The sequence below is a fragment of the Nematolebias whitei genome, chromosome 21 (genome assembly GCF_014905685.2).
Source record: "Nematolebias whitei isolate Nwh7 chromosome 21, NemWhi1, whole genome shotgun sequence".
NCBI lineage: Eukaryota > Metazoa > Chordata > Actinopteri > Cyprinodontiformes > Rivulidae > Nematolebias > Nematolebias whitei.
Window position 1 is genome coordinate 907,618 of NC_056518.1, and position 11,658 is coordinate 919,275.

The 11,658-nt window shown below is 41.4% G+C and overlaps 1 protein-coding gene across 1 annotated transcript in view; it reads right to left on the minus strand.

The window, feature by feature from the left end:
* Window positions 1–10,939: 10,939 nt before the first annotated feature.
* The window catches only part of hltf (helicase-like transcription factor), a 40,994-nt gene continuing 40,275 nt past the window's right edge, over window positions 10,940–11,658 (minus strand). The window contains exon 23 of the mRNA XM_037695585.1: window positions 10,940–11,424. Within this exon, the coding sequence (XP_037551513.1) occupies window positions 11,281–11,424 (144 nt within the window). The 3' untranslated portion in view covers window positions 10,940–11,280. The remainder of the gene's footprint in view (window positions 11,425–11,658) is intronic.

Genomic DNA, 11,658 nt, shown 5'->3' on the forward strand with positions numbered 1-11,658 from the left:
TCATTGAGGTCCAGAGAGAGAGAGAGAAAAAACACCGGACCTTCGTGCGACGACTCCCCAGCTCGAGGGGTCACCTGGCCGGCAGGGTGCGCTCAGAGTGACCGGTGGGATGGAAGCAGCCAGTCCTGGACCAAAATATATTTTTGGATGGTCCCGTCCGGCTCTCTGAGTCACTGAACACCGAATTTGGTTGTTAGGAGGACCAACTTTAGTCCGGTTCGAAAAAAACGGGTCAGTTTCTTGATAAAAGACTGCAGAGAAGCCGGAGGGAGCTGCCGTCCATCAGCTCGCCGGAAGTGAAGTTGACAACAAATGGAACTGTTGACATGATTGATTAGTGCTGGTAAATCACAGGAATAAATGTAATCCCTTGGTACAACAGGTCAAACATGGTAAATGGACTGTACTTATATAGCTCCTTTCTATCTGATGAAGACACTCAAAGCTCTTTACAACAATCTGTGTCCTTATTTACCCATTCATACAGCTCTATACTAGATCTGTACAAAGATAATTGAACAAATCATTTTCAAGAGACTAATCAGAGCTTTATCACATTCAGACACTGATGGGACACACATCGGAGGCTATGGGGGGTTCACTGTCTTGCCCATGGACACTTGGGCATGTGACTGCTGGTGGATTTGAACCCCCAACTCTTGCATTGGAGGACGACTGCTCTAACCACTCAGCCACAGCCGCCCACATGACCAACATTGATTTCCTTTGCTGTTCTAGACTGCATCAATGACCAGAAAACTAGTTCTCACAAAGGTACGTGAACAACACACACACACACACACACACACACGCCTCTCGACCTACAGAGGTTAAAAACATCACGTTTGGTCATTGCACCTTCAAAACTCTACTGTTGCATGTTGTTTATGGAGACTAGTGTTAAACTGTCATTCATATTCTGATGGGATTATATTGTATTTCACTTAGACCACACTGGATAATGTTGAATTTCAGTGTGGTCTCTAAACAAAACTACTGTGACATGTGTCTAGTGATGTTAAAAAAAATCAACTTGTTAAAAACTTGTTTGATTTTATCGTTTTCATTTTTGTTATTATTATTGTATTAATTTTACATATTTTGTGTCTTAGGTTTTGCACTCTCAGTGCCTCAGTGAACCTCTGCTCAAACCATGGGTGATCCTCAGTTCCAGTGGCCAAGTGGACAGCACACACTGCACATGCATTGCAGTCATGACGTATACAGACACTTTCCAAAAAAACTGAACATCATGGAAAAGTTGTTGAACTTCCATAATTCCATTCAGTTAATCTTTAATAAATGATAGATTCAGGGCCCACAATTTAAACGATTTCAAGTATTCATTTGTTTATTTTTACATAATTTGGGATTCCAGCTCATGAAACCCACAAAAATAGGATTTCAAAAAAATTAGAATACTGTGGAAACATCAGCCCAAACGTTGCAGGACATGAATGTTTTTAACTGAGTGTGACACTAATCATCTACTAAACTCAAAGCACCTGCACAGGTTTCCCCAGGTGTCATTAAATTGCTTCAGTTTGGTTCAATATGGTGAAGACTGCAGACAGAACATCTGTCCAGAAGACCATCATTGATGCCCTCCATAGGATGGGTAAGACACAAGTTCATAGCTAAGGAGGCTGGCTGTTCATAGAGTGCTGTGTCCAAGCACATCAATGGAAAGTCTAGTGGAAGCACAAAATGTGGCAGGAGAAGATGCACCAGCAAAAGAGATGACCGTGGGCTTCAGTGGATCATCAAACAGAAGATTCCAGATTCTGGCAGAGATGCAGAAAGAGTGGAATGAGGCGGGAGTCACAGCTTCAAAAACCACCACATTCAGATCCATCTGGGAGATGGACAACAACTGTCAGGTTCCTCGGTCCTCTTTTGCAATGAAAGTAAAGTGTCTTTCATTCAGAAATCAAGGTCCAAGGGTTTGGAGGAAGAAGGGTGAGGAACAGAACCCATACTGCTTTGTACCGCAACAGTCTACCAGAATGTTTTAGAAGACTTTATGATTCCTTCTGCTGAGGATCTGTATGGAGATGCAGATTTCATCTTCCAGCAGGACCTGGCCCCTGCCCATGCTGCCAGTAGCACCAAAACCTGGTTTGATGCCACAGAGCTTGACTGGCCAGCCAACTGGCCGGACCTAAACCCCACTGAGAATCTATGGAGTATTCTCAAGAGGAACATGAGGAGCACCAGAGCCAACAACAAAGAAGATCTGACAGCATCAAGGAAATCTGGGCTTCCATAACTCCCAGTCAATGCCACAGGCTGATTGTCTCAATGCCACGTCACATCGAGGCAGAAATTAAGGCAAAGGGATCCACAACCAAGTATTGAAGATTGACATATCATTTTGAAAATACCATATTTTGATTGATTTGATGTCATCCTAAATTTATTTATTTTTCTCCAAAAACTGAGAAGTAGTGTGGGCTGACGTCTTCACAGAATTCAAATTTTTTTTGAAATCCTGTTTTCGTGGGTTTCATGAGCTGGAAGCCCAAATTATGTAAAAATAAACAAATAAATATTTGAAATCATTTTAAATTGTGGGCCATGAATCTATCATCTACAAAAACCGGATTCCAAAAAAGTTGGGACACTAAACAAATTGTGAATAAAAAGTGAATGCAATGATGTGGAGGTGCCAACATCTAATATTTTATTCAGAATAGAACACAAATCACAGATCAAAAGTTTAAACTGAGAGAATGTTTCATTTTAAGGGAAAAATCTGTTGTTTCCAAATTTCATGGCGTCAACAAATCCCAAAAAAGTTGGGACAAGTCCATTTTTCCCACTGTGTGGCATCCCCCCTTCTTCTTACAACACTCAACAGACGTCTGGGGACAGAGGAGACCAGTTTCTCCAGTTTAGAAATAGGAATGCTCTCCCATTCATGTCTAATACAGGCCTCTAACTGTTCAATCGTCTTGGGCCTTCTTTGTCGCACCTTCCTCTTTATGATGCGCCAAATGTTCTCTATAGGTGAAAGATCTGGACTGCAGGCTGGCCATTTCAGTACCCGGATCCTTCTCCTACGTAGCCATGATGTTGTGATTGATGCAGAATGTGGTCTGGCATTATCGTGTTGAAAAATGCAGGGTCTTCTCTGAAACAGATGACGTCTAGATGGGAGCACATGTTGTTCTAGAACCTGAACATAGTTCTCTGCATTAATGGTGCCTTTCCAGACATGCAAGCTGCCCATGCCACAAGCGCTCATGCAACCCCATACCATCAGTGATGCAGGCTTCTGAACGGAGCGTTGATAACAACTTGGGCTATCCTTGTCCTCTCTGGTCCGGATGACATGGCGTCCCAGTGTTCCATAAAGAACTTCAAATCGTGACTCATCTGACCACAGAACAGTCTTCCATTTCCATCTTGTCTTCTGAGAGACACTGACACTCTGAGAAGCTCTTTTTATACCAATCATGTTGTCAATTGACCTAATTAGTGTTAATTGGTCTTCCAGCTGTTCATTATATGCTCAATTTCCTTTTTCCAGCCACTTATTGCTACTTGTCCCAACTTTTTTGGGATTTGTTGATACTGTGAAATTTAGAATCAACATATTTTTCCTTTAAAATGTTACATTTACTCAGATTAAACTTTTGATCTGTAATCTATGTTATATTACGAATAAAATATTGACATTTGCCATCTCCACATCATTGCATTCAGTTTTTATTCACAATTTGTTTAGTGTCCCATCTTTTTTGGAATCCGGTTTGTATTAAAGATTAACTTTTTGAATGGAATTATGGAAATTAAACTACTTTTCCATGATATTCAAATTTTTTGGAAAGGGTCTGTACGACCTGAAGTTAAATTATTTGTAACGTTTGTCATTTTTGTCCCTTATACCTCTAAGTTTCCATGACTATTGATTTGAACTCTGCAGCACAACTTCAGTATAAAGTAATGAAATGTGACAAAACGCCACTGATCACATCACTAAAGCAAAGATTGCCATTTCAGTTTTTACTTGCCTCACCAATGACAAGTTTGTGCTGCTTGCATAGTTCTGGTGCTCTAAACTTGTCTCTTCACCTCTTCCTCTTCTTCTGGCCCTCCTGTCTAATGTCCCGTGGCAGGGTGATGGGTTTCGTTTACCAACATTTTTATTTATTTGCAAAATGCCAGAATAAAGAGAGTAAGATTTTTTTTAAGGCAATTTTTATTACTTTCTTCAAAGTCAAAAGTTTAAATGCACTAAGATTACTTATGCCTTTACACAATTTGGGATATTTGATGTCACGTCTTTGGAGCGTCAGATAGGGTTATTGATAATATCTGAGTCGAGTAGAGACACACCTGTGGATGTCATTTAAGGAACACCTGAAACACACTGCTTCCTTGTGTAACATCACAATCATCACCAAGTCATACAGTTTAAATGTTGCCAAATATGAAGTGTATTTAAACTTTTGACTTTGAAGAAAGTAATGAAAATAGCCTTAAAAAATTCTCACTCTCTATTCTGGCATTTCGCAAATAGAAAAAAAATTGCTAATCTTAATTGACCTAACAGGAAAAGTTTATTCTGATTGGACGTCAGACATATGAAAAAAACACACACATCTTTTTAAATAGTGTATGTAAACTTGTGATTTCAACTGTGCATGTTCTATGGCTCTGAATGTCCTCAGAGGAATCATCATGAATCTTCCACACCCACGACTCCAGTTTGACCCTGTGGAAAATATTCTGTTCCCATCGTTACCCAGACTAAACATACAAGTGATAAATAAGAGAACAAATGCTTTTACAGTGGGTCCATTTGTCCTCAACAATGTTCGAAGACGGTGAGTACAGAAGGATTTATAAAAATGTTAGTTAAATTTTAAAAGATTTTTAGGTTTCCATTGTAGTATGTCAGGACAGCTGTTGCTGTGGACATCCTATTAATTAATTCTTCTTAAGGCTAGTTCAAGCACAAAGAATATTAATTGTTTAATTACAACGGATTCTTTCTTTTTCGAGTTAAATTTCTGCCATGTGACCGAGATAACTTGAGAGTGGAGTGTATAATGAGACGCCATTTTATCTTTGACCCATCAGAATAAATGCGGTCATTTATTTAACAGAATCAAAATTTAACATCAAACATGTACACTTGATTGGCTGATCTGTTTCTGGTTAATAAACTTGGCGAGTTCAAATAACAAGACAACAGAGGATTACTGATGGAGAATAATTCATCTCTGAAGGCATTTAGCTTGATTTACTGGTGAAGAGGTTTACAAGAGGAGAGATTTAGATGGATGGAGGAAAGTATGTTGACCAAGAATGGCACCCTTCATCCGACCCCAGCTCATCCCCGGTACACTCGGTGTGTGACGACTCGTGACGACTCGTTACCTGAGCAGAAGATAAATCAGCTCCGGAACAGAGGTCCATTTCCACGCTACCTTTCAGCGTCTCCGATCAGTGTGGCTGAGAATCGTCCGAAGTAGTGTCCAGATACTCCGTTCAACAGAATAAGCTTCCTTAGAAGGAATCTTCCTTAGAAGTTGAGAGCATTTAATGCTCGGGGTGAGATCACAGCGAGGCGTGCTGTGACTCCGCTGAAATGGATGGACCCTTGGCTCATGGTTCAAAATCCATCAGCTATTAGAGTAGAGACTGTTAGACCTTAGCCTCATGTTAGTCTGAAAGTTCCATTAAGACTGAAAGTTCCAGTAAAACTGAATAGTTCCAGGAAGTGTTGACTTTTAAAGGGTATCCACTTCCTGTTACTTGGTACTTCCTGATTGGTTAACACAACCAGCAGGGGTGGAGTTTTAGTGATGTCAGAGGGTTATTAGAAGTCACAGACAGCAGAAATGTTTTTAAGAACGATTAGTACAGACAGGAAAATATTTTGAAGAAGTGACAGACTTTGCAGGTGCCAGTTTCTTATTTACTGTCTGAGAGTTTTAAAACAAGGCACTTCATTCTCATAACTTGTTCTCTGACTGTTGACCGACCTCAAATCCACTCCTCATTCAGACAGAAGATTAAAATGCACAGTTACGTCGTAAATAGACATTTAACTTGTATGATCTAAGTCTAATGAGGTTTAAAAATCTTTAATACTGTTTCACAGTTGATTTAAATGAGTGGTTCACTTCAACATTAGAAATGGTATGAACTAAACACACTTTTGATTATCAAGATATTGTAAAATAGTAATGATAATAAAAAAAAGAAGAGTGTTCTTTCAATTGATTAATTCAGGATACAATTAAATAGTCTCTTGATGAGATAATTTGTATTTCTGGATTCAAATCAATGAAATAACAGTTCCTGTCCCATGAAGGTCCTCAGAGACAGATTGATGTTGGAGGTCTAGTTCACTACACCCTCAATCCATTATCTTCCGCTTATTCTGAAGTTAGGTCATGGGGGCAGCAGCTTGAGCAGGGAGGTCCAGGTTCACAACCACCTGGAGAGGACAAGGTGTCCCAAGACCATGTGAGAGACATAGTCTCTTCAGCATGTCCTGGGTCTTCCTCGGGGTCTCCTCCCAGTTGGACATGCTCAAAGCACCTCCCTAGGGAGGCGCCCAGGGTGCATCCTTACCAGATGTCTGAACCACCTCAACTGGCTCCTCTCGATGTGGAGGAGTGTACGGTTCTACTCTGAGTCTCTCCTGATAACTGAACTTCTCATCTAGTCTCTAAGGGAGAGTCCAGGTACCCTGTGGAGGAAACTCATTTCAACTGCCTGCATCCATGATCCATGATGAGGGTAGGAATGTAGACCGACCGGTAAGCAGAGCTTTGCCTTACAGCTCAGCTCCCTCTTCACCACAACAAACCGGTACAAAGTACGCAACACTGCACCAATCCGTCTGTCAATCTCGCACTCCATTCTTACCTCACTCATGAACAAAACCCAGAGATACCTGAACTCCTCCACTTGAGGCAGAACCTCACCCTCGACCTGAAGAGAGCAGTCCACCCTTTTCCAGTTGAGGACCATGGCCACAGACTTGGAGGTGCTGATTCTCATCCTAGCTGCTTCACACTGTGAACTGCTCCAGTGAGAGCTGGAGATCACGACACGATGACGCCAACAGGACCACATCATCTGCAAAGAGCAGAGATGAATCCTGAGGCCACTCAACCGGACTCCCTCCGCTCGCTGGCTGCACCAAGAATTTCTGTCCATAAGTCATGAACAGAATCGGTGACAACAGGCAGCACTGGGGGAGTCTAACTCCCACCCTGAAGGGGTCCGACTTACTACTGGCAATGTGAACCACTCTCACACCGCTTGTATAGGGACCGAACAGCCCGTTGGATTTACTGCCAACACCAAAAAATTAAAATCAATCAATAAAACACCTTGAAGCAACCACACATTTTGGTCACCATTTAAAACTGGGTTGCTACATCAAAATCAAAGATGGCTCCCTCGCTACATGTAAACCTTGGGATTTTGCAAACTTGGAAAAAGAAGCAATGTGTTTCTTTTTTGACGTGTGGCTAAATCTATGCTTGAGAAAGATCATCTCTAAGGTGGCAGCCACCATTACTCTGACACTAAAGAAGTTTTCCTTATTAGTAAAGAAGGCAGATTTTTATGGACGATTAATGTATAATCGCAATAAAAGCACAAAACTTCCAAGGGAAAGCTTTTTATTGGCCTGTAAATACTGAGCATTGTTTGTCATGTTGGTTTGGTGTTGAATCATAAAAACAAGCATTTTTAGCCAATTATACTTTCTAAACAACAGACGTTTGATTTGAGAGAACAGATGTTGAACAGTTGTGATCTACGTGGCACTCCCTGGATTATCGCAGGTGTTAGCTTCCACCCTGCAACAACTCGTGAAGTGGGGATAGTAGTCCAAGTTCAAGGGAACTATTAATGGCCATTACATCTCATGTGGTACGGGACGGAACAAAATTATGTACACAAGTAGTTTATTTTAGTTTACTGTAGTAGTAGTTCATTTTAGTATTTATTTACAGGTACATACTGGCATTTTAGACCCTTCCCACTCTTTCTAAACTCTTAACCTTTCAAATCATTTTAAATGGGTACTCACCAGAGAAGATGAAGTAGGAGACGGAGATGAAGAAATAGCTGTCCAGTGATGAAGGTGATGAAGATGAGATGAAACCAGGTGCTTTGGCTTAGTCCTTCTTAATAAAAGTGTGAGATGGCATCCTTTTCCAGAACAGTCCATGTTAAAAACTTGTTCAGACCTGTAGACCCCCTCACTGATCAGGTCTTTGAACTCATGTTAAACTCCTCCGCTCCTGCCGTCAGCGGACGCTGCCTCTCCGTGCAGAGAAACACTTTTTAATGCACATCGTTTTCATCCAAAGTGATTTGTTTTCTTCTTCAATCATTAATTCACAGCTTGCATCTCAACTGTGCTGCAGGCGGCCGGCAACATCCACATAGGTACGACCGTCTTAGAAGTTACATTTTCTCTTTCATCGTCAGCATCTTCTACTGGCGTTTCCGTTCCATCACCAGAAACTTTTGACCGTTTGTGAGCGTCCACTAAACAAAGGTTCGAGGTTAACAAACCCCCCGCTACTACTGTAACAGCCAATCAGCACCCGGGTCACAAAGCACAATGTTCTGTTTCTTAGAGAGACATGTCCTCACATGATTTACACGTTTTTTTTTAATCAATCAACCTTTATTTCTACAGGTAAATCCCATTGAGCCTCGAGGACTCATTTACAAGAGAGACCTGATTTAACAAAGAATGATGACAACAATGGACAACAGCAACAACAATAAGCAGTTATAAAAACTCATACTACAGTTTTTTTTTTTTTTTTTTTAACAAATAGGATGGCTAAAAGGAAAAAGGTAACAAAACCAAAAAAACTACTAGATTCCGAGACAAATGTATAAAACTAAAAACAGGAACATGTCTGCATTGGTCCCTGCCAGGAGTCCAACAGATTCTTAAAGCCACTTAGTGAGGTCAAAGGTCGAGAGCTTCAGATCTTTGTACAAGATATTCCAGGAAACAGGAGCGGAGTAGGAGAAGGTCCTTTTGTCTAGTTCAGTCCTCACTGAGGGAACACTGCAGGTAATGATGTCCTGAGAGCGCACTCCGTAGCTGCACTCACGCAGAGACATGTAGGAGATGTATGAAGGCAGCAGACCAGGAAGTGATTTAAAGATGAAAATGTACCAGTGAGAGAGTCTGCGTGAAGTTAATGATGTCCAGTTAACCAGTGAATACTGGGTGCAGTGGTGGGTACGATAATCACAGCCAGTTATGAATCTTAGTGCACCATGATAGACAGCATCCAACATCTGCAGGGTTCTTGTATCTTATGTTTATAAAGCTGCATTTTCTTTAAAAAACTTTTCCATGTGACATGAATTAAAGTTTACGTTTGAAAGGCCGTTTCAGCAGTCATGACTTGACTTCGCAAAAATACTGTTCAGCAGAAAGCAGCGGCCAGAGGCACTAGTTACAGCACAGCGTTGAACTTAGGGAAATGTAGTCCTCATGAATGGTGATTACAGTACAGTGGAAGCTGAATGAAAGAAAACTACAAAATGGTGGCACCTGTCCAAATTATTTTAAACTTTTTCCACATCCACATGATGGTTGTAGACTTCAGAAAGACCAACACCACCCCCCAACATAGGAGGATCTGCGGTGGAAGTGGTCTCCAGCTACAAGTACTTGGGTGTACACATGAATGACAACCTCAGCTGGAGCAACAACACCAGCAGCCTGATGAAGAAAGCTCATCAGAGACTCTACTTCCTCAGACGGCTGAGACGAGCTGGTCTGGAAGCTCAGTCCTCACCTCCTTCTACAGGTGTGCAGTGGAGAGCATCCTGTGCTCCAGCATCAACGTGTGGCATGGAGGCTGCACAGCTGCAGAAAGAAAAGCTTTGCAGAGAGTGGTGAAGGCTGCACAGAAGATGTTGGAGTCAGCCTCCCCACCATCACAGACATCTACACCTCCAGATGCAGGAAGAGGGCCACCTGCATCATGAAGGACCCCACCCACCCAGCACACACACTTTTTGCCCCACTCCCCTCAGGAAGGAGGTTAAGGAGCATTAAGTGTAGAACCACTAGACTGAGGAACAGCTTCTACCCTGAAGCTGTTAGACTCATGAATCTCTAACTAGAATAATCACTGTGAAAAACCACATCATGTTGCTGCTGATCTGTTTTAATGTTGCTGCTGATGTTTCAATGTTGCTGATCTGTTTCATGTTGCTGCTGATGTTTCAATGTTGCTGATCTGTTTCATGTTGCTGCTGATCTGTTTTAATGTTGCTGATCTGTTTCATGTTGCTGCTGATCTGTTTCAATGTTGTGTTCATGCGTGCACATCTGCTCACAGACTCATGTTCATGTTTGTGCTGATGTTCAATGTTTTATGTTATGAGTGCTTAGTGTATATTTAGTTGATGTTTTTCTTAGTTCATATCTTAGATGTTATTACTGTTTTTCTTAGACATTTTATTGTTGGATGTAACACTGTACAGTACTTATACTTTAGTGATATTACTGCACAGTCCACAATCGTGTATTTAAAAAAAAGTGTAATATTTTGGACGTCCACAAACCGTGATAGAGTCCGCGAAAGTCGAACCGCAAAGTAGCGAGAGACTACAGTACAAAAAATGAGCAAAATTAAAACCTTTAATTTGACAGGTCAGTGTGGGTTGAATATCCAGACAGAGAGTAAAGTACTTGCCTAAAAAAATAAAGAACAGAAACACATCAAATACTGCAAGTTTTCCAAACAGCACATTTACTGTTTTAACCATTAAGTAATCTGAGTAACCGAATGAAATAAAGGCCTCAGCTGGCTGGATGGTGTTTGACTGAAGGGACACGTCACCAATGGATTGTTGGAACTGGGTCAGTAGGTCCCTCTGCCAACACAACCATCACCCACCCTTCTAACGTACCGCCCGATTTGATCTGCTTCAAATGAAAATGAAATTATGTGGTTTAACGTACGCTCTTATAAAGTGTGTATTTATTTCAAAATATGTTGAAAGTTCTAGTTGTAGCAGCAAGAATTGTTTTTAAGTAAGCATTTCTTCTTTAAAAAGATCAGAATAAAAACACCAGGAACATCATGACTGGCTGTAAGTGATCCCGCAGCAGGGCAGACTGTCTGATCACTCCCCTCTCTGTTCAAAACAACTTGATTTAAGTTGCACATCCAGGACAACAGAGGGTTTCCTCACAGACGTTCCCAGACGAGCAGCATGCAGAGGATCAGCAGCATGCAGAGGATCAGCAGCAGACATCTACAGCTCCAGCAGAGCTCTGACGTCGTCCACGCGAGAACTTTTCCTGTCGGTGCTAGCTGAGCCGAACGTCTTCTCCACCAGGTCCTGCTTCTTCCTCTGGATCTTCACCATGTTCTCCTCCACTGAGTCCTTCACTATGAACTGCAGCAACAAACAAACAAACAAACAAACAAAACAGTTAGTTCTTCACTTCCTTGTGTGAGTTGCAGAAGCTCAGTGTTGTTGCTTGAATCCTGAACAAGTTCTAAAACAAGTTTTCTCAAAACAACAAGGTCCATGTTGGTCTGACTCTACTTCTGACTACATCAAGTACACAAATACACTCTGCAACAGGTACGTAATATACAACAAGTACACAAACACGCTCTGCAACAG